This window comes from Magallana gigas, chromosome 8 (assembly GCF_963853765.1).
Source record: "Magallana gigas chromosome 8, xbMagGiga1.1, whole genome shotgun sequence".
Taxonomy (NCBI): Eukaryota; Metazoa; Mollusca; class Bivalvia; order Ostreida; family Ostreidae; genus Magallana; species Magallana gigas.
The window spans coordinates 20,408,231-20,432,974 of NC_088860.1; the positions used below are offsets into that span (position 1 = coordinate 20,408,231).

Consider the following 24,744-nt stretch of genomic DNA (forward strand, 5'->3'; position numbering starts at 1 on the left):
ATCCCAAATTTACCTCAAAAAGTAGAAAATACAATAAAATTACATAATTGATTATCAAAGGCTGATGAGTAAACAATTTACACACAATACAAAAGAACATCTATTAAGTGGACATGCCAGGGATTACTCGATTTACACCTTTTCACACTTTGTAAAAAAACTATTTACCAAATAAACAACGCCATGTCCAGCAGAATTTCTGTCATTTGTTTAACATTTGACATTTGAATGAGTCAAAGAAATCTCAGTATGAATACATCTTAGTTTGCATTCAATCGACAAAAGAAACAGCAAGTGTACTATTTAGAGAAATATTTTGTCGATATGGTGCACCTAGGGTACTTTTCTCAGACAGAGGAAGGAATTTCATGTCCAAGTTACATGTAATCAATGCCCTGTGCGAATGTTTGAAATCACACAGCATCACACCTCAGCATATCATCCCAACACAAATGGTTTGGTTGAGAGACAGAACAGTACAATAACATCACTAACCCCCCCCCCCCCTCGACCCACCTGAATAAAATTAACTAAAACAAAGAAAACAGCCCCCTAAAACAGAAGGCAATATCTATGAAAGAAACTAACAAACTAAAACCCAGAGCTCCTTGTTTGCTTACGTGTACATTTGAGACTTTTCTAGAGAATCCATTAGTCAACATCTGTTCTATGGAAAACTTAAGTGATGATGCTTGCAAAAAACGTGCAGTTACGACATATATTTATTTGTTCTAGTCCGTTGCTTAAAATTCATTATCTTCTTTGAAAAGAATATTCATTAAAAGTGCACATGTAGACTTTCAAATTCTATTCATTTGAAAATTGAACATTGTAAGGTTTAAGCAAAAGAAAATGAAACCAAACGATTTATAAATGTACAATGTTTGACATAATTTGTGTGGCCATAACAAAGTTTATACTCACAAAAAACAACATTGAGTTATCTTTGAATAATCCATTCATATGCTTTATTGATTTATTGTTTTTTAGTTCACCTGATCTGAAAGCTCAAGTGAGCTTTTCTGATCACTTTTTTGTCCAACGTATGTCTGTCCGTCTGTCTGTAAACTTTTTACATTTTTGACTTCTTCTCCAGAAGCGAAGGGACGATTTAAACAGAACTTGGCACAAAGCGTCCTGAGGTACATGTAAAGGGAATTCAAGCTCCGTCAAATGAAGGACCAGGCCTTATTTGAAAGGGAGATAATTTTTAAAGAATTATTAAAAACTTGTTGGTATCTTTAACAAATTTTCTTCTCAAAACCCGAATGGTCAGCAAAGTTGTTACTTGTGTGGAAGCATTCTCAAGTAGTTTAGATTCATGTTTGTTCAAATCATGATCTCTGGGGGTACGGTGGTTCCAAAACGGGGGAAGTCGAAATTCTACATAGGAACATATATAGAGGAAAATCTTTAAAAACTTCTTAAAAACCAAATGGCCAGAATAGCTGTTACTTGTGTGGAAGCATCTTCAGGTAGTGTAAATTCAAGTATCTTTAAACCATGATCCATGGATGAGGCTAAGGTCACAAAGGGGGATCGAATTTCTACGTAGGAATATTTTGAACAGTACATTTGTATGGTGGTAAAACCTTTATGTATCGTGGTGAAAGCTTTACATGCAGTTGTAAATCCTTTATATGATGTGACAATTTTATCATATGCCGTTGTTGAGTCATTTGATGTAATCATTTCATTATATGGAGTGGTAATTTCTGTCGTAATTCTTTATGATGAGGTTGTAAACTGGTTCTCGCCAAAAAGTTTTAATGGGGAAGAGGTCCAGTTTTATTTTGAAAAAGGTGCCGACAGTGTATGAATTCACGAGAGAGAGAGAAAGAGAGAGAGAGAGAGAGAGAGAGAGAGAGAGAGAGAGAGAGACCCCTGCAAATGTGTTCGGAATGTTTTCTTTATCGTTGCTAAGTATGTAATAAGTCCAGAGGTGCTCAAATGAAAGTTCACGAGACTTCACCGAGATTTGTTCAGTTCCTGTGAAATTTCGAGCGGAAGTATAAGTGTTCGGATAATATTCTCAAAATACGTAAGTACTGGTCGATTTTCATATCATATTCTACTTTGATTTACGTTGAAATATCATCATCTTTTAAGATGTATGTCTTATTTCACCATCTAGCGGTTTTTAAAATTAAACGATGATACTCGAAACAGAGTTATCGTTCGTGTTCAACCATGTGTAGAGTGGTTGATAATATAAACATTGGGTTGCTTAATAAAATAATAGCCATGTTTGATGCTTGTGGTGTGCAATACCATGTTTTTAAAAAAAATAATGGGTGAATGTTTTGCATAAAAACTTAGTATATCGAGCCATTTTCAACGAACATTCTGCATAAAATAGTACAGTCTGTTTCACTATTAGTGTTATTACTAGGTCAGGCGCGGATCGAAAATTAATTCTTAGGGGGGATGTCTACTACGCATGTTAATTGTCGCAACAGCAGAAAAAAAAAACCTATTTTTGTATTGTCACATTCATTTCTAGGACACATTTTACCCACCAATTAATGAAGATAAAGTTTAAAATCAATAAACCTCTAGAATTTATATTTGACTACAAGTACCTAGATTCTCTAAAATAGACTATAAACACGAGGCACGATTTTTACTGCGAAAGTGAAAGGGTCAAATAAAACCACGTGATTTAAAATTTAAATGACAATAACATTCGCAGGGGTGGAGAGAGAGAGAGAGAGAGAGAGAGAGAGAGAGAGAGAGTGTCTGTGTTTGAGTTTCTCTGTCCTTGATACATCGATATGTGATAAATCGAATGAATGAATTTTTAGTGGAGTAAGCGTTTATTTTTAAAAGCAAAATAACAAAAAATGATTGTACTTTGTAGAAATTTAATACCTCCTCTGTTTTTAGATCCGCGCATACAGTTAGGTAGATCACTTTATGTATCTTGATGATAACATAGAACAATTTGATTTCTACTTGATAGCGTCTTTTAAATATACATGTAATTCTTCGGAGCTTAATTAATAAATCTAATTATGTCTCTTTAAAAACGCTTAAATTGAGTTATTTTGCTCTTGATTGTTATTTATAATCATTTTAATAGCATCCATATAAACCGTGGCGCTTGGAACAAACTTATCCGTACATCGCTGATTCATACATTATTGCGCAGCTTGCTTTTAACGATGTCGAACAATATGTACATATATTTTTGAAAACGACACGTTTTACAAAAAAAAATACATTAACTTTATCAATTGATGTGTTACTTTGTTTTATCATCCCTCGTTCAGCAGCAGATGTTTACGATTCATGTTTATAATGTGAACAAAGTCGGTAACGTTGAAAAAAAATCAGCACAAATGTAAAATATTACAATTACAAGCGTTTTGAAACTTATTTATCCCGACATTATTTTCAAAACCATCGACATAGGGGTATTACCTTTTCGTGCGATCAAAAATTAATTTTAAAAATACCAAGCAGTTAATTAGTCTCGGTGATTATACGGCCTTCCTGCGTAACCACTCGGCTATACTAGACACGATGAAGTTTGTGAAGATTTAAAACACCTTTTTTAACTTCGGAGGTTTTTTTTTTCGAAGTTTAATTTTTAAAAATATGCCTCTTTGAAACAAAAATCGGATATGCCATGAAACCAGTCACATTTTTCAGTGTAACCATTTGACAGTTTGTTTTTAATGCATGGGCGTCTAGAACGGGGGTGGGGGTCGCGGGGAGTACCCTACCCAGGAAAATTCAAATTTCTTAAATTTCCAAACACTTACCAAAAATTTGCCTCGGACCCACTTTAAATTTCCTCACCCATTCGGCAAACTTCAGTTTTCATCGGACCCCCCCCCCCCCCCGAAAAAATTCTCTGGATCTGCGAATAAAATGGTCTTATAAAAATGATATGAAGATAACATCAACAGCTTTATGGAAATTAGCACAGGAACTGCAACACCTTCTTTGTAGTATTTAAAATACAAAAATATATGCCCGGTGAGCTTAAATTTTATACAGTGGATGAAACAACCATAAAAAGAGGTTAAGACCAACCAATTTCTTTATTATTTCTTAAAAATCAAATTAATTTAAAAAAAAAATGAAAACGATTTTTTTTTTATGTCTATGAATGAAAATCGGTCTATTCCTTTTGTGTTGGAGGCATTGATCAGCGAGGAGTAGCACCTACCTGGTACATTGAAACAAAGGTCTTTCGACTTTGATTTTAAAACGCTTGCTTCATTTTTAGCTCACCTGAGCTGAAAGCTCAAGTGAGCTATTCTGATCACATTTTGTCTGTCGTCCGTCTGTCTGTCTGTCTGTCTGTCCGTCCGTCCGTCTGACCGTCTGTCTGTAAACTTTTCACATTTTCAACATCTTCTCAAGAACCACTGGGCCAATTTCAACCAAACTTGGCACAAAGCATCCTTAGCCTACGGGGATTTAAATTTGTGAAAATTAAGGATCACGCCCTTTTGCAAAGGGAGATAATTAGAAATTTATGAAAATTTTCGAGATATTTTCAAAAATCTTCTTCTCATGAACCATAAGACCAGGAAAGCTGAAACTTGTGTGGAAGCATCCTCAGGTAGTGTAGATTCTAATTTGTGAAAATCATGACCCCCGGGGGTAGGGTGGGGCCACAATGGGGGGTCGAAGTTTTACATATATTATACAGAGTAAATCTTTGAAAATCTTCTTCTCATGAACCATAAGACCAGGAAAGCTGAAACATGTGTGGAAGCATCCTCAGGTAGTGTAGATTCTAATTTGTGAAAATCATGACCCCCGAGAGTAGGGTGGGGCCACAATGGGGGGGTCGAAATTTAACATAGGAATATATAGAGTAAATCTTTAAAAATCTTCTTCTCATGAACCATAAGACCAGGAAAGCTGAAACTTGTGTGGAAGCATCCTCAGGTAGTGTAGATTCTAATTTGTGAAAATCATGACCCCCGGGGGTAGGATGGGGCCACAATGGGGGGTCGAAGTTTTACATAGGAATATATAGAGTAAATCTTTAAAAATCTTTTTCTCATGAACCATAAGACCAGGAAAGCTGAAACTTGTGTGGAAGCATCCTCAGGTAGTGTAGATTCTAATTTGTGAAAATCATGACCCCCGGGTGTAGGGTGGGGCCACAATTGGGGGTCGAAATTTAACATAGGAATATACAGAGTAAATCTTTAAAAATCTTCTTCTCATGAACCATAAGACCAGGAAAGCTGAAACTTGTGTGGAAGCATCCTCAGGTAGTGTAGATTCATAGTTGTGAAAATCATGACCCCCGAGGGTAGGGTGAGCCTTAATGGGTGTTCGAAGTTTTACATAGGAATATATAGAGTAAATCTTTAAAAATCTTCTTCTCAGAAACTAATCAGCCAGAAAAGCTGAAACTTGGGTGGAAGCATCTTCAGGTAGTGTAGATTCAAAGTTGTGAAAATCATGATCCCCGAGGGTAGGGTGGGGCCACAATGGGTGGTCGAAGTTTAACATATGAATACATAGAGTAAATCTTTAAAAATCTTCTTCTCAGAAACTAATCAGCCAGGACAGCTGACACTTGTGTGGAAGCATCCTCAGGTAGTGTAGATACAAAGTTGTGAAAATCATGACCCCCGGGGGTAGGGTGGGGCCACAATATGGGGTCGAAATTTTACATAGGAATATACAGAGTAAATCTTTAAAAATCTTCTTCTCAGAAACTAATCAGTCAGGAAAGCTGACACTTGTGTGGAAGCATCCTCAGGTAGTGTAGATTCAAAGTTGTGAAAATCATGACCCCCGGGGGCAGGGTGGGGCCACAATGGGGGATCGAAGTTTACATAGGAATATATAGAGTAAATCTTTAAAAATCTTCTTCTCAGAAACTAATCAGTCAGGAAAGCTGAAACTTGTGTGGAAGCATCCTCAGGTAGTGTAGATTCAAAGTTGTGAAAATCATGACCCCCGGGGGCAGGGTGGGGCCACAATGGGGGATCAAAGTTTTACATAGGAATATATAGAGTAAATCTTTAAAAATCTTCTTCTCAGAAACTAATCAGCCAGTAAAGCTGAAACTTGTGTGGAAGCATCCTCAGGTAGTGTAGATACAAAGTTGTGAAAATCATGACCCCCGGGGGTAGGGTGGGGCCACAATATGGGGTCGAAGGTTTAACATAGGAATATATAAAGTAAATCTTTAAAAATCTTCTTCTCAGAAACTAATCAGCCAGGAAAGCTGAAACTTGTGTGGAAGCATCCTCAAGTAGTGTAAATTCATAGTTGTGAAAATCATGATCCCCAGGGTAGGGTGGGGCCACAATGGGGGGGGGGGGGTCAAAGTTTAACAAAGGAATATATATGGTAAATCTTTAAAAATCTTCTTCTCAGAAACTAATCAGCCAGATGATTCTTTACAATTGTTAAAACTTTGGCCCCAGGACAATTCTTTGGCCTCACAAGAAGGTTCAGAGTTTATGTACGTTTATATCATATATATAAACAATTGTTAAGGATCTTTTTGAGAACTGCAATACTCAACATATGATATGACTATAAAATCATCCTGTTAGAAAAGATGATTATAAACATAAGAATATCCAGGGGAAAAATGGATTTTATTTATACAGGATCAACATGTATTATTGTACATTGTCCAGATAGTTTGTATTATGACTCCATTAAGCTGATTTTATCATACCTATTGTTCCTCAGGTGAGCGATGTGGCCCATGGGCCTCTTGTTTGTAATTTCTTTTACTCTTTAATTAAAAGCACACTCTACTAATAAAGACATTCGATTTTTCACATAAAATGGGTTTAATGATTGATATTATGAGATAAACTCTAAAGATCGGATATGCCATGAAACCAGTCACATTTTTCAGTGTAACCATTTTACAATTTGTTTAATGCATGGGGGTCTAGAACGGGGGGGGGGGGTGGGGGTGGGGGTCGCAGGGAGAACCCCCCACCCAGGAAAATTCTAAAAATTACAGTATATAATGATGTTAGCACTGCATATAATGATGTTTCAACTGCATATAATGTTATTACTATTGCATATAAAAGATATACCAATTCATATAATATGAAATTGACCTTAAGGCAGCTATGGCGTTCCATAAAAATACATTGGTTCAGTATACGCTCAGCCATTGTAAGTATTGCCTTTTAGCTTAATTTATTCCCAAACGTCCTATTTTGTTCATAACAAGCTAAAACTTGGGTATCACGTTATTTCAACACGCGCTCTAAAAATCCCCGAACATCAGTTTTGCAGTATATTCTTCGATATTTAAGACTTAAAGTGGCTCACTACACCGTGAAATATTTTCTCAAATCAACAGAAAATTACTTTATTATGATAGATATCATAATAGATTGGCAAAAAATGTGCAATTTTGGATGAAAAATTACTTTTTCAAAAATTTAATTCAATAAACATGAACAAATGTTCAATGCGGATTCGAGCTCATGATCTGCGGTTCAGAAGCCCAATACTTTTTTTTTTTTTTTTTTTTTATCTTTTAAAAGCCCAATACTTTAACCACTGAGCTACGACGATATACAACCGAATCGAACGATATAAACAGTTTAACAATACATTTAAATCGCCATCTTGTGACGTAGTGTCTTAAAAAGTATAAGTGTAGGTGTAGTGAGGTACCTTTAATTAAAAAATTAACAGTTACCATAATTTCTTCATACTATTAGACAAATATTTAATGTATATATGCTTCAATTACATACTGATGCTACAATTACTCATGTTATTATGTTACACTTGAAGCACAATCGCAATAAAGATGGCGATGAGAACCAGTTTATTTTGGAACACGTGCAGTATCGTTACGACAAAGAAGGACTGCTCTACTCAGAATCATAACAATTATTTGTAGCACAATCACAATAGAGATGACGATGAGAAATAGTATAATTCGGTAACGTTGAGCCTCATCCTGACAAAGAAAGACAACTCTATTCGGTATCATAACAATTATTAAGAGTTATTGTTCTTGAACCTCTTTTATATGACAACACTTTTGTTAAACATATTATGTACCATTTTAGAGCTATGCCACTGTAAAGATTTTGCAGCACACGTGTTTTCCAACACCTTGACGTCTGTGTAAAGTATATGATCAACTACTGTAAGTATTGAATTGCATGAATTCAATTATTGATTCAGTATTGACCATTATACGTTGATTAATAGGTAATGTCATACATTGATGTGGGTGACACTAAATCAACATTTCAAACAGTATTTTTTTGTAATAAGACAAATTTAGATTTAATTTAAATTTAATGATGAAAAAAAAATTATATATAAATTTTCATGATTTTAATCGTACAAATTTGCTATAGAATGAATAAGCAAGTTTTTATTTACACTTGGCTAAAAATTGTAATACAATATTGTATTGCCACAAGTAAATGGTTCAGCATACATGCCGACGTTAACCATTAGAAGACTTGAATAGGGAAAAGCCTACCAATTATTTTCCCATAGAACTCTATACAAACCTTAGGACCTCTCACTACTTTACTATGACAACAGCAGCCCAATCTTTGGTATCATTTGAAACTTCATTTTAAGCACTTTCAGAAATTTCCAAAAAAAATACATGGTCCCGTGGCGTTTATAGGTCAAATTTGCACTTGTTTACAACTTACAGCGATCAGCAGTAAATGGCACCCTGCATAAAAAATTAACCCCCACTACTACAATCTCCTCTGGCATTTCTGTATTTTCTGCAATATTCCCTCATCCCATCATTTCTTTCAAACATTTATATTTTGGCTTTAAAATGAAAATAATTACATACCTGAATTCAGCCAATCGCCTGACGCCTATCCATTTATTCCGTGTTACAATGTTCTATAACTTTTTCTCTGATGTCAACATCCGGTGCATTGGTACTCTTATTCCTGAAACAGCTTTCTAGCCTGCTGACCGCCATTTCCCGATGCATTAGGGGTTTGTTCAGAGCTTTACAAAATCCACATAGATACCAGACCCCAGAGATCTAACAGTGTCTTCCCTATTCAGATACAATTAAACAACCGGATAACAATGTGCTTAAAGGTCATGAAACGGGGCCTATTCTTAAAAAAAAATTAATTAAAAAAAATCTAAAAAAATTAAAAATTAACCTACGGCAATCAAGCATAGCTCTTTCAGTTCATTCTTCTAGTTAACATGTTCAGTTATCTTTGAAAACCCCTGACAAAACTTAGGTATGAAATGCACATTTAATCCTCGCATTTTCCAGCATTCACATCTCTGGCCATATTGACTAAGCCCTCATTGCTTAATATAAAGTTTTGTTAAAAAACAAACTCAGGCGCCCAAAACACACTCCTGATTGGTTTTGCAGGAAATTAGCACATATTTAAAGGGTCAATATAAAAAGAGGCAGCTAAATAATTCAGGTGGAAATCATAAAAAATAGTAGATTATTCTGCACCATTATTGAACTAATAGTAATAATATAACACTATATTTTTCAACAAACATATTTTCCAAACAGAAGCTAATTAAACTGTTTAACCTTATACATTGCAATTTGTCTTATGATTCACACCTCCTTATTAATACTTAATATAATCTTTGTTATCATCTTCATGATGTCTTGTTTTCCAAATGTCGACCTTAAATTATTTGGTAAGTAGTCCATCCTAATGTCAGTTTGGATGGTTCAAGTTCTCTACAGACTTAGGTGTGTTCATCACTGCTGATAACATGTTAAATCATGTACTAGGGATAGGGATAAATCCAGTGTTCCATCAGTTTTTCTAATCTCTATAGTCATATCAGTAACAACATCATATCTTCACTTGCATTACAATTGCACCAGTAAACATTTTGCACCTTGCATGTATATTTACACCTTCGGTAAAATGCCAAGCGGTCAGCTTTATTATAGTCACGACCACTCGTATTTCTCATTTGTTGCATTCATTTAACCCATGTCCCTTCTCTGGTAAGTAATGGTCTTTATGAATAGACATCGAAGTTATACATGTTGATTTAAAACCACCGGGTACAAATTTTTCCTTAGCTCATATGCATACTTAGCATCAACCAACTATAAACATCTAAGGCCTTCTGCAGGCAGGGTTCAATATAGTCTACCATGGCAATAATCATAAGTACTAGTATGCATTTTACAAGTTCAAATATTTATCCCAGTTGTCAGGAAGAAGCATTAAGTTCTAGTTTAATCTATCCCCTTGTGGACCTCATCAACTACTTCTCCACCCGGCCAGGTGGATTCTGCTATTTGACACAAGTTTTAACAAATAATTTCAGGCAATAAACTGAACTTTATTTATTTTACAACGATTGATAAGCAAGTTCTTCAACTTATATTAATATCTCTCGTTGGCACGGATGTTAGCGCGAGGGGGTCATTGGTGTGGGAAGAAGCCAGAGTACCCGGACAGAACCCACGTGTCCAAGCGGGCGACCGCCATACCCTATCACATACAACCACTGTCGATCACGGGGATCGAGCTCGGCTCTCAGCGGCGAAAAGCGAGTGCATTGTCCACTACGCTATTCGGACACCTTTCAAACGGAAGCAGTACATTTCAGGCAATCAACTTAACTACCACATTATACCTGTCCACAGTTTATTCATACCTCACCTCCCACATAGACTTATAAGTTATATCATTTCAATTACAAAGTACGTTTATTTGTTTGGGGACAGCAAGTTAAGGTACATCACTCACCTAGACTTCTTCTTTTTAAGACACACTGTCACAAGCTGGCGATTTAAATCTTCGTTAAACTGATCAATCCAATTGGTTGTGTAGTGGTTTAAGTATCTGGCTTGTGAACTGCCTATTATGAGTTCGATTCCTTTTGGGATTTTTGTTGATGTTTAGGGAATCACTTGTGAAAATAAATTTTTATATCCAAATTGCAAATTCTTTAACCTCTTTGGCTTATATACTCCTTCCATCATAATATCTACAGTCATTTTATGCATGTCTTTTCCAACGTTATTTTATGCTATGGTTTGCGAATTTAATGATATGCTATACGATTTCAATGCAATGCTATGAGATTTGTATGTTATGCTATGAGAAATTGAAATGAAAGACTTTTGATATGGTATGCTATGAGATTTGAACAAAAAACGCCTCCATACACAGAAGAGTTCCGAACATTTCGAAGTTAAATTATAAGAAACCACTAATAAGTTATAAGTTCACCACTAATCTGCGATGAGAACTTTTATTATTTTAAATAAGAGCATTTAATACCGAGTTTAAATCATGTTGTATGGTATGCTATGGTATGTTATGAGGAATGAGAATCTATGAGATTGTATGCTATGGTATAAGATACCAGTGCTATGATATGAGATTCCAATGCTATGCCATGAGACTTCAATTCTGTGCTACGCTATGGTGTGTGTTGTTGAAGATATGCTTGAATTGACTATCATAATCATTTAATATTCTGCTAATCGGAGACACTATTTCAAGGTGGTGCGAGCCACCTTAAAGCAAAGAATCAACATTTATCTCAGATTATGGTTGTACTAATCATTGCTAGCTTCAATCCTATAACATTCGCATGAGTCAGGATATATGCATATCTATAATCGACTCTTATTTTAATCATGTGATGAATACAATAAAAAGAATCTTTCTGTCTTGGAGCTTAACTGAATAACAAATGGTATGAGATTGGGCCAACTTGTATATATAATTCAATCATTTATATTCAATAGTCTTCTAGCTGACTTGCTATACAATGCCTTGTTAAATAAATATTACATCCATTTAACCTTTATTGCTTCATGGATTTAAAACTTTGTCAAAATTGTATCATTATCTATTATCCAATTTTAAACATGTTTAGCTTACAATAATTCAATATCTTAACTGTAGGTTGATATTATGTTCATTGGTATTCTGATTTAGTAAAAACCTATTTCTGGCCAATGCTCCCAGTTGCCATTTTACCCCCCTCCCATTCTAAATTTCTGGTCATAGCTAACCATTAATTTTGCCTTCATCCATGTGCTCGCCGTTTCAAAGGGTTTTGGTTTGCAAATGGTCTGGCGGACAAACACCTTAGCTAAGCTGTTTGTATGTCGGAATTTGCAACATGGCAAGGTTTCTCAGGTCTTTGATGTAGCACCTGTTCCCAGGGCCTGCTCAAAGCTTGGGAATAGGTGGTCAACTGTGCTCAGGGTCTACCTAACCTAGCCATTAACCCGCTTTAAGCAAAGCGCTATTTATCTACTATATGATCCATTGATTATTTATTGACTCAATTCATCAATTAACGGATTGATTCAATAATCCTATAGCCAATGTAATCGATTTATATTGATTGAACAAACAATTTAATTGATTGATTTATGGATTGATTGATTGAACAATCCTATTGCTGATGTGATTGATTTATATTTATTGATTGAATTATATTTATTGATTGAACAAATGATTGTTGTGTGATTGAGTTAATTATTGTGCAGCTATATACCTGCTCACCAATTGAATTTGGTGGCGGGTCGGTGTTAAAATGCATGTTCAATTTAAATAAATAAGCCATGACCAAAAAAGCCAGTTGGTGTTCAGCTGTTGTCTTTTATAAATGTAAATTATAATTTTGTTTTGTCATCATCGTATTCCAAAAGATGACTGCACTAGCTGTCAATTACATCCCGATGTACCTTTGGGTTGTGTGTTCGTCTTTTCTAATAAAAAAGGCATTTTAAAAACAAAATAAATGAACGCACGGAACAAGTTCTTTTAATCAATTTAAAAAAGAACTATTTACTCTGAAACTAACAAAAAAATGAAATCCAATAATGTTAATGGTGTGCTGATTTTTAAAATGTAACAAAAACAAAACAAAAACAATCAATCGATTTCAGATATAATCTCTATGTATACCGATACGTCTAGACGCACTCAAACTGAGAATGCAAAGGTAGATTGACTGCAAGCACTTGCTTTTATACTTGCTGTGACGTCAGTTATAAACCTTGACAAGATATCTTGTTCCAAATATGGCAAGTAGGCGGATGTCGACTTCATGAATATTCATATTAAATCCCAAAGTGTAGCATAAGATCAGTTATGTAAAAAAAAAATTGAATCCTCTCATTATCTAAGATAAAATCTAAGCATATATTGATTAAACATTTAATAGAGAGGTTGAGATTTCAAACGTGTACGGGTACGTGTACGTGAACTAGGGGAATCACCTAAATTCTTCGCGTATTACGTCATCAGTTTTTGTGACGACATGGTTTCTACACGTTCTCTAAACTTGTAGAGTGTCGTCTACACGTAAGTACAAACGTGTAGCTTTTTACAACAAATAGAATCTTATTGATGAGTGAATGTATTCTTGTGATACAGTATATAGATTTTTAAACTTCATTTGCATGAAGAAAATAGAAATACACCACGACAACGTCTATTACAAATATGGAATATGTTTGCTAAATGTTTGAAAAACATTCAGTACTTACATCAATCATCATAAATGAGGATTAACTGTCCCTCTCTTAAAAAATACATTCTAAAGACTTTTTAATATATTCATGCCTTTTAAAACATAGACTTTGAGGCCACTGAAATCCACAACTCATATCATATTCTGATAAATGATAATAAAACCATACGCAAAAAATGATGCATATAAACTGCCAGAAAAGATGCAAGGTAGATAAAATAACAGGTATGATTTGTGATAAATTTGCTCTACTTTTCAAAATTGGAAGTATTGTACATGATAAATTTTCTTGTGTACGGTCTCAATTGAGTTAGGCATCATAGAAATACAATATTTCCTGTATTCATGTTTGAAAGGGATTTGACATTCGAGATTTTCACTCAATGATTCTTATTTATAAGTATTTACATATATTATATGTTACCGCCATGAAAAAAAAAGTGTGGTAAAGTTTTCAATTTTACAGTTTCGATTTTACAGCTGCTATTAATCTGGGCATAAAAATAAGACCCGAAATTTTTTAAAGTTTATGACTTGAATGCATGATACCTTATGTAATACAAAATTGTTCCGGTTCTATTATGTGGACACCATACAGTAGTGGCCAAAATGAGGCCATCTGACTTGAATTTATGATACCTTATATAATACAAAATTGTTCCGGTTGTTCTATTATGTGCACACCATACAGTAGTGGCCAAAATGTCGCCATCGAACAAGGTTAGATGTTTAAGTATTGCGAAAAAGAAACATTCTTTATCCATTATTATTGATAATTTTTAATTCATTTGTGTGTAATTTTGAATATTTCTATCATATGTAATTGTTTTGTCATTTGAATTTTGATATTGGCATATCAACTTGAACTTTCATGTAAATCCCAGGAGTGTATTTTCCTTCTGTACAAGATAAAACACCATCAACATTATTTCAGACATCAAACAGCGCACTGCGAAGGCAGTATTCCAATATCAATATCAAAAATGTTAATGCAATGAAGGGAAATTAAGTATGGAGACCTATTTAAAAAAATGAAACTACATGTAGTATAATTGAATTGCACGTAAATAATGAAGATAACTGTAAATCAAAATTTATGTTTAGATCTTTTACTTTTTCTTTAAAAGTCTTATATTCCAAAGATGGGGTTCTTGTTTTGCTGTTTACTTGGTCATCTGTCATTTGGAAATGGTAAGATCATAGAAGGTATTTTCCTTAATAAGTAATTAATCGATGTTTCTGCGACTAAAAAATTTGATGCTGATATTCTTATTCTTTAAATATTAATTTTGTATTGATTTATAATCTTTTTATTAAACTGTCCATCTGGACAACTAGGTAGTTACTGCAATATTGAATAACTATAAAAATTAATGTGAAGATAACTTTCGTTTTTTCGTTTACTTCGTAGAATTAATCAAAGTACTGGGAGTACTGAAAGACGGGGTGGTCTTGAAAGTTTGAATTTGTAATTGTCCACATTTTCCTTGAATATGTTCCAAAAATTATGAGTTTGAATTAGTTGTTTCAATCTAATATTTTAGAATTCGGTTTTTTGCAATTGCCTGATACTTTGTCTAAATTTTACTAAATCCCAGCAGGTACTGTTCTTCATAATTGTAGAAAACTGACACAACGGTATTTTATGTAAAATAAGACCTCAAGAAAAAAAATTAAAAACTACAGCTAACCGGGAAAATCAAAACAACTATATTTAGGTAGATAATTTAAATCATTAGATTTATTTAATTTTGTGATACAAGGGAAAATCCACAAGTCGGACGGTATCTGTTATGCAAGGTTTATGAAAACTCCGAAAACTCTCAAACTGCTGAATTACCGAACAAAGTTAATATTTGTATATCGATGACAAACACAGACACCTGACGTCAGAAATATTTCTTTTTACATTAAGATTATTCCAAGTACTATAACAATAAAAAAGTTCGTCGCGGTAGCCATTTTGATTTTTTAGACCGACTTCTCTGTCACGATTTTCTTGCAGCGATCATATAGAATTAATATGTAAAAATAAATTCGTTCGCCACTTACCTTACTACTTTTTTGTGTAAACTCGTGCACCATCTACACGAATTACGATAAAACCGTTCCTGAAATTTCATTAAAAACCATACTCCGAATTCAGTCAACTGCTTTTCAAATCGATAAACATTCAGTTATGTAACCACAAAGCTCTACAACTATTGAACCCGGTCAAGAATACTTTGATCAATAAAGCTATTTGTTTATTTTTTTTACAGAATTTGGATTTTAACATAGAGTACTTGAAACGATTTAATGCGTGTTTTAATAATATATATTTACAGAAATGCATGAAAAGTTTCTGCACTATTTTCTTAGGCGTAGACTCAATTCATGTGTTCTATGCGTGCCTTCCGGTTTGAGAATTTGGCTGACAGTAAACTAATAGACGGGGTCACGTGACCCCGTCTTAAAACGAGAACGATATAAGTATAAAAGTCTACTTAGCTTTTTCATCTGAGTGGTTGTTTTCTGCAATGCTTAAAATATGACCTGTATGAGCCATGGAAGAAAGAAAACATTTACGTTAACAATAAACTAATGTGTGATTTAGAGACTCAAAACACTCGATTTAGAGATAACAAAACATTTTTTAATGTTCCAAATATTTTGGAAGTTCTTGCAACCTTAAATTTGATAAATGTTTATAAATATTCTAGGTTTTTTATGTTTTATTTGTTAAATTAACACGTTTGATTTATAAAATCAGTGGAGGCAGACACAATTCAGACCATACAGAAGGACTACTTTTCGTGGCGAATGGAAAATGAACCAGAATATGGAACCTACATAGGAAGATATGCCTTCAATGACCGTGTATATTCCTATAACATATCGATGTTTGAAGTCAGAAGGGTGAGTGTGTCTGATTCTGCTTGGCTGTAATGAACATGTACTTACAAAAATACTGAAACATATCTTTAAAAGATAAGATATCAATATTCGATAATATCAAGAATATAATTAAAATCAAAGTACTGAAAGCACTGAACTCCCTCTAAGATGTGACACCGTGGCGAATAATTTAATGTGACATGCACGTCAACCCATGAATAGTTATTCATTTATTATGAGTTCTAGACGCCTAATAGATATGCTTAATATGATCAATCTTATCTCTAAAAAATCAGGTAAATCTACCTTTCCCTACTATACTCTGATTCTAAATTCATATAATTTAAATTTCATTTTTTTTTCTATCTAGTGACTTTTTAACATCCTGTCATAGTTTTGCTGTCAAGGTTGCATTATTTAATTTATTTCATTACATTTTAAAGTCTCTGTCTATTTTATCTTTATTATTTTCTCTTCATTGTATCTTTCCTTTTTCCTTAGGGCTTTTGATAATAAACACCGTTCGTTATCACCACATGTCATTTGTTAATTCTTGTTGTCTATGCATCTTTTGTTTGTACACAATTTATTATTTGCAGCATACTTTTTAGCTAACCTGAGCTGAAAGTTCAAGTGAGCTTTTCTCATCACTTTTTGTCCGGCGTCCGTCTGTCCGTCTGTCTGTAAACTTTTTACATTTTCGACTTCTTCTCCTGCACCACGTAGCCAATTTCAACCAAACTTGGCACAAAGCATCATTGGGTAAAGGGGACTCAAGTTTGTTAAAATAAAGGGACACACCCTATTTGAAGGGGAAATAATTAGGATTTATTGAAAATTTGGTGATATTTTTCAAAAATCTTCTTGGGGAAGGGGGGTTCCAAGTTTCACATAGAAGTATATAGAGCTAATCTTTAAAAATCTTCTTCTCAAAAACTATTTGGGCAGAAAAGATGAAACTTGAGTGGAAGCATCTTCAGATAGTGTAGATTCAAGTTTAAATCATGGTCCCCGGGAGCAAGGTGGGGCCACAATGGGGGGGGGGGTTGAAGTTTTACATAGGAATATATAGAGCTAATCTCTGAAAATCTTCTCAAAAACCATTTGGTCAGAAAAGCTGAAACTTGTGTGGAAGCAGCCTCAGATAGTGTAGATTCAAGTTTGTTCAAATCATGGTCCCCAGGACTAAGGTGGAGCCACGATGGGGGATCAAAATTTTACATAGGAATATAAAGAGAAATTTTATTTTAAATCTTGTACTCAGAAAATACTCAGAACACCACTGGCCAGATAAGCTGTAACTTGTGTGAAGTATCATCAGGTAGGGTAGATTCAAATTTAGTCAAATTATGATCCCAAGGGGTAGGGTAGGGACACAATGGGGACCGGTTAAATCTTTACAAAGGAATATATTGAGAAAAGTTTTCTTAGATAAGGTGCAACATTAGTGAAGGCAACCTTAGATAGTGTAGTTTTAAATTTGTCAAAATCATATTTTCAGGAGTAGGATGGAGACATATGGGGGTCCAATTTTACAAAGGAAAACATTTTGAATTCACCAAAACTCAGATGTTATAATATAATGGATTTACTTATATGCAAGCATTTTGGCTTATTTTTGATTCTTTAAAATTGTTTAGACTTTGGCATCTGGACAATTCTTGGCCTTCCCATTTTTGATGTAGGTTTATATCCCATTTGATTTAGATCTTCTTGAGAACTGTAATGCTAAATATGTGATATGACTATACTGTGATGAAAGGGATCAATGATAAACAGAATTTCCAGTGAAATTTTTTTTTTAAATACAGGATCTGTTAGACTACATTGTCCATATATTTTTTATATATTACTCCTTCAACTGATTTTATAAAGTCTGTTGTTTCTCAGGTGAGCGATGTGGCCCATGGGCCTCTTGTTAAATTAAATTACTAAATGTTATCTTGATCTTGTTTGTAACGCAAGGACAGAAATTTGCCATGCCTGCTGTCCGACTCATTTCATTTTGTTTAAATCTAAAATTTAAGGTTGCATTGAAAATTTGCCAAAGCTTTGCTTTCAGCAACATCTGCGTTAAATTCATTCAAATATATCGCATGAATTATTTGCTAATGAAAAGAATTTTTTTAAATTATGCAATTTGGCAGAAATAGATACGTGAATTTAAAGAACTGGAGATATAAAACGATCCTCTTTTACCGTTAAGGTAAAACATATCCTTATATCAAATTTTAATAATATAGTGTTTAATGGTAAAGTATAAGCTGTGTCAATCGTAATTACATACCTGGAAACAATTGTCAAGTGTAAGTCATTTCATAAAGTTGTAATTGTTATGATTTCAGAACAAAACGCAAGAATTTCTGAACCGTTTAAACGCCATAAGCTCCAACATTACATCTTCAGAGAGAATCAATTTTCTCATTCTGAAAGACACATTTGAGACATACATCAATGGCTCCAAATGGGCTTGGTATGTAAAACTTAAAAGTAATCTACTTTCATTTTATTGTAAATCAATGAATACAACCTTGCTTCTATATGTTGAATTTTAATTAAAATATTTTTATTTCCGATAATGATCTAGGTACGGGGCACTTAATCCAATGAACTTTCTAGAAGGAATACAGCTATTTACAAGTGCTGTTAAAGCGTCGACCAACTCCAGAGGAGATTTTGAAAACTATATTGCCAGACTGAATGCTATTCCATATCAGGTCGAGTACAATTCCACCGTTTACCATCCTTTTATCAGGCAATTCTGAACATTCTCTAAAGGCTATCAGAAGTAAACAACATATTCTTATTAATGTAATCTTAACTTATAGCTGGAAGAAGTAAAGGAACGCTTTCGAGAGGCCATCAGACTGAACAGAACATACCATAATGTTTCCATTGTAAGTTATTATCACAAAAGCATAATATTTAATTGAGCAAAAGACAAAGAAAGGAGGTGCTAGTTCCTAAAGTATTTAAGCTGTGAACATACCCAAAAACTCACTATTCTTACATAAAGTATAGAAAACATTTAAAAACCATAATTGAGTATGAGTATTTTCATACTTTGCTTAATAATGTCACATAACGTTTTGCAGGCTGGCGTTCCGGCTATGATCGATCAGCTCCTTGTGGATCCTCTGAAGTCTAATTTCTACTCTCCATTCAACAATTCCTTGGCAAATGCCGCTAATATACTAGAAACCGAAAAGTTAGAGTGCTTAGATATGGCATAAATTGTTATTTATACAATGTATATGTACATTAGTACAGTTGGAGAAAAACATTTTCTTTTTGAAGTTGGGTTTAACTCCCAATTCTACGCAGACCTACACACCATCCACTGCCATACCTACACGTATACATAACTATGCATTATACATACTAATACTCCAGTATATCTACAACAACATCGTATTTTTACTTTCTAAGTATCTTTGATATAGATATCACAGATATATTTTGCAGGTTGTCACTTTTCCTATATCATTTTTTACAGACCTGGGATAAGAGAAAGGGGACTTCAAGCCGTAAACATGACAATTGAAGCATACAGAAGTGTTAAAGATTTTATCATTAATGTAAGAATGAACTATTATATTCCTACTGTTTCAGGGACTACCGTATGATAATGTTGATATTGGTTTTATGGTCTTAACAGGAATACATCCCTAAAACAAGGCTTCAGTATGGCGTTAACAGTTTACAAAATGGATTGGAATACTATCAAGCTTGCTTAAAATGGCACTTGTCTTTTGATATGACCCCCGAAGAAGTTCATAGAGTTGGAGAGCAAGAAGTTGAAAGGATTCACCAAGAAATGAAAATGGTTTTTGTTTGTTTTAGATAAATTTTTTTGTATAGACTAAAAGTACGTGCCAAATCATGAAATGTTTATGAAATTAAAATGACATTTTCTTTCAGACAATGAAAAGGCTAAATCATAAGGGGACGGTTAAAGAATTTTTTAATAGCCTTGCAAACAACTCCAACTTTTACTCCAACGATTCGGTACGTGTACATCTTTACGTATATTGGAAATGTAATAATTCATTTAAAAATTAAATGTTATAATATATAACCAAGCACGTGCTTGTGTTAATTAATGATTAAGCATTTTCACATAACCCAAGATTTGACTATATACCTTTGTTTTGTAGGATAAAATTATCACTGAGTACAAAAAAATCGTATTTGATAGAATCAACCCAAAGTTACAACAGTTTTTTAAAGACATACCTAATGTGCCTTTAGAGTGAGTTCATCACAACCTAGAGGACTTATTTTGTGTCAACTTCAAAGTTATTATTAATATCAATATTTCTCAATCAAAATATATCATTTATGTATTATTTGCTATACATCAAAATGTTAATGGCATTATTTTAAGAATAAGAAAGATGAGTTACGATGGACCAGAAGGAGGGTATTCCTTTGCAACAAAAGAATATCCGGGAGTTTTCTTCATCAATCTATTCCGACCTTTGGAAAAGTAAATGCTTAACATCAAAGACGCTATTCATAAATATGTCTGATGAATTGTCGATTTATTTGCAAGTGCACCATAATGTAAGTAATCATATTTTTTAATTTTCTTTGATAGACCCTTTTTTGAATTTATGGCACTGAGTCTGCACGAGGCAAATCCAGGTCATCATTTACAGGTAAACTTTTTTAAATTATGTAAAAACGTTTTAACAAAACCATAAAATCCGTTTCCCTAGTCTTATTAAAATGTTTGTTGGTCTATTTTACCGCTTTAAAAATGAAAAAGGTTACCATTATATCCAATAGCCTAGACATGATCTCAACCAAATTCAAAGCACAAATATATAAAAATGCAACCTAATTTTGAGATAGATTGATTAGCCATGTATTCCCTGACGAAGGTGTTGTTATGACAAAATACCTTGTGTTGCTTTTTTGCTACAGCACAGTTACGCTATGCTGGCAGATCTCCCAGACTACAGACGACACACACCTTTATCATTTTATGATATCCCTGTATGGTTTCCGTTTTACTCTGCTTATTCTGAGGTAAGTTATTTATAAACAACCCCTAGTTCAAAGACAAGAGTATGCAAACAAATTGGAAAAAAGCGTTATGTCTCATTTATCTATCTCAAGGTAGTTTATCAAGAACCGAGGTGAAATTAACAATTTTGATTGATCTGAAATACATTTAATACGAATTTTAGAATTATTATGAGACTGACATATATCAAACTCTGTAGTATGTATGTAGACAATTAATTGAAGTTTTTGTACTTAAATTGTTTTTTAAGAGTTGTCTGCCATTTATAAAAATTAGGGAAAAATAATTTTGTCATAATATGAGGATAGTATGAGAATTATGAATTTTTTTTGGCATTTGTAAAGGAAGGGAAAACTTTTGCAACTTTTTACCAAGATATTTGTGAGAAACTTAATTGTAATTAAAAGATACATTTCAAAATGCAAAATGACCTCAATGTTAACTTCAATATGTGATATTTTGTAAAGATTCAATTTTCTAAAAATAATTTAAAAGAGGACTCTTTTTTTAATGAATAAACTTCTTAAAATCACAGTCAAACATGCAATCGATTAGATATGAAACATGGTAGTTATGGAGGGATAAAATTTGCGTGGTAATTTTAGACTACTCTCCTTTAAAAGAAAAGCATTATATAAAGATATCATAAAGTGTTCAAATTCTTATGCTTTTTTGTATGGATTTTTTTACTTTCAAATTTAAGATTGATCTAATGGTGAATTTGTTTACAACCAAATTCATTATCTCCATATGATACTATAAATATGTCCCCAATTTTTTTTAAAGGGATGGGCACTATATTCTGAGTATCTTGGAGTAGAAATGGGATTATACAAGGACGATTATGAGTTGTAAGTTGCTTGTTACATAATAGAAATATTTTAAACACATTGTTGTATTTTAAACACATGATTTGTTGAAAATTTACATTTCAATGACACTTCCTTTTTTTAGAATGGGTCGCTATAGCGCTGAGATACTTCGAGCCTGTAGACTTGTGGTGGACACGGGGTTACATTACTACAAGTAAGTGTGATTTGTTTTAAAGATCGAAGAATTAGAAATTTCCTATATAATTTGAAATGACATGTTGGACTTATCTTCTTTTTTCAGTTGGGATAAGCAGAGAGCAATTGATTACATGTTAAATTACACTGCGTACTCCTTTGAGGCTATGGAAATAGAAGTTAACAGGTATATCACGTGGCCAGGTCAAGCTTGTGCATACAAAATTGGAGAAATCAAGATAAAAGACCTTCGGAGAAAGGCAGAAACAGAATTAGGTAACTATACATTTTTTCTAGGGGCACATTATTTCATATTCACTATTTAGATCTTTTTTTTAAAAACTTAATAAACCTTTACAGTTCTGTTCATGTTATATTTTCTTTTTTGTGGTCTGTATGACATGATTTCAATTGAGTGAAGCATCATGGGAGAAATAAAAAACAAGTACATTCTATTTTACTTTTTTTGTAGGAACGCGATTCGACATTCGTGATTTTCACTCATTGATTCTTACTAACGGCGCTGTACCTATGTCCCTGTTAGAAATGTTGGTCAACGAATGGATCGAGGAAGTCAAAGCAGGACCAATCGTATCTGGGGGTTCTCTTGTAACTGGCAGTTACAAATGGCAGATTTTCTCACTTCTTTTTCTCTTTATCATGCTTCAATGATTTTGTATGGGGAGTAGCAACAATAAACTTATATTTTTCAGTTTGGATATTTATACTGGATATGGTTTACGGTAATATAGATGTCACACATACATTTTATGGTTTTTTTTAGTCAATGGCAACATAAATAACTAAAATGGATTTAATTTTATCAATTATTATTTATTTGAAAATCAACAATATGTTATTTTGCTTGGTAACTAGTTTTTATATGTATCTGAGTTAAGCACATTTTTCCTAACATAAATTCTGGGGCTTTTCCGACAAGAACTTCGAAAAAATCCCATACTGTATGAATCATGATGTGTAATATTTAAAGATAGATATATTTCCATCAAACTATGTATCAGTAATAAAATCATTTCTGAGAAATTGTGTGGTGGATCCAAGCAATATTGAGCTCTAGTCTCATTCAACCAGAGGATATTGAACTCTTGCGTAAGAAAACATACGACTACAAAAAATATCTAAATTTGTCGTTCAATTTATAATCTTACTATTTTCATGGTATTTATAAATAAATTTCCTTGAAAAACAAAGCATCAGAATACATTACATCGAATTTATCGGTTATTTTAAAAATTAAAAAAAAGTGTGGTCCAAACACTGTTTCACTTCCGGTTTACTTCAGTAACTGCGTAGGAGAGTTGATTAAAATCAATTCCCAAAAATGGAACCCAATTTATTATAAATGAAATTACATCTTTCTCTGTTTAATGTTAAATTAAGAATTACATGTAAATTTACCATATTTTGTCCCAAGTTATTGCTTCCATCATTTTTTGATGATTTTTAATCAAAATACACATACACATAAAGAAATACTTTTGATATTGATAAAAGGTAAAATGTCCAACATATCTTCATTGACAAATTATCATTTTTCACTCATTAAAGTTCAGAGGAACAAAAACAAATTTCTTACGGAGATTTATTATAGGAAATGTTTACATCTTTTCACCATTCAGAAATCACTCGGAATATCTCGTACAATTTTCACCATTATCATCCGGGCTATTTTATGGCTAATGCAATGCAAAATCCCCGTTGATAATCTAGACAATTTTCATATCAGTGGATGAACATAGTTTGGGTACAAAGGTATTTATGATTATTGAGATATCAAGCGAAAAGCGGGACAAACTATAGTAAATAATCTTTATTTTTTAAAACTGGTAAAAGAAAAAAAACCATCGAACAAAGGATTCCTCTAATAAATTATAAAAAGTAAATGTAAAAATGAAGTTCATTCTTATTGTTTGGATGGTCGTTGTCAATGTTAAGTAATTCATAACCAATTTAAAGAATGCCACAGCATTCACAAAACGTCAACATCTACTATGTACATATGCCAGAGTGTGTATTTAATTAATAAAGACATGTATACTGTAAACCAACTATTATTCGCGACGACTTTATTTCGCGATTTATCCGAGATGAACTGGTTCGCCGCGACTAAGTTTCGCGACTTTACCTCATCAACACCTGTTTCTTTTATTACAACTATATGGTAAATACTGGTCTGCGGCGAGAAATATTCGCGACAATGAGGCCTTCGTGAACCTCGCGAAAATTTCTCGCACGCTAATAAAAGTTGGTTTACAGTACTGTCCACGATTAAAGTGATAACTTATTTTAAGGAGGCTGCGTGGTGGTCAACAAATAAGCAATGAGATATGCCTTAAACTACAA

At 33.4% G+C, this 24,744-nt stretch overlaps 1 protein-coding gene and 1 long non-coding RNA gene across 2 annotated transcripts in view; both read left to right on the forward strand.

Moving 5' to 3' along the window:
* The window catches only part of LOC136270497 (uncharacterized), an 8,990-nt gene extending 8,795 nt beyond the window's left edge, over window positions 1-195 (forward strand). The window contains exon 3 of the long non-coding RNA XR_010708247.1: window positions 1-195. This exon is cut by the window's left edge and continues 90 nt beyond it. This is a non-coding gene — a long non-coding RNA (uncharacterized lncRNA).
* Window positions 196-14,147: 13,952 nt separating this feature from the next.
* LOC109617068 (uncharacterized) lies at window positions 14,148-24,738 on the forward strand. The gene is made up of 18 exons (XM_020066266.3): window positions 14,148-14,184; window positions 14,592-14,655; window positions 16,217-16,362; window positions 18,687-18,814; window positions 18,929-19,058; window positions 19,170-19,238; window positions 19,437-19,549; window positions 19,838-19,919; window positions 20,000-20,167; window positions 20,263-20,349; window positions 20,499-20,593; window positions 20,729-20,830; window positions 20,942-21,002; window positions 21,271-21,375; window positions 22,160-22,224; window positions 22,328-22,399; window positions 22,487-22,656; window positions 22,853-24,738. The coding sequence occupies exons 1-18, from the start codon at window positions 14,167-14,169 to the stop codon at window positions 23,050-23,052; spliced, it is 1,875 nt and encodes a 624-aa protein (XP_019921825.3). The 5' UTR covers window positions 14,148-14,166; the 3' UTR covers window positions 23,053-24,738.
* The last annotated feature ends 6 nt before the right edge of the window (window positions 24,739-24,744 follow it).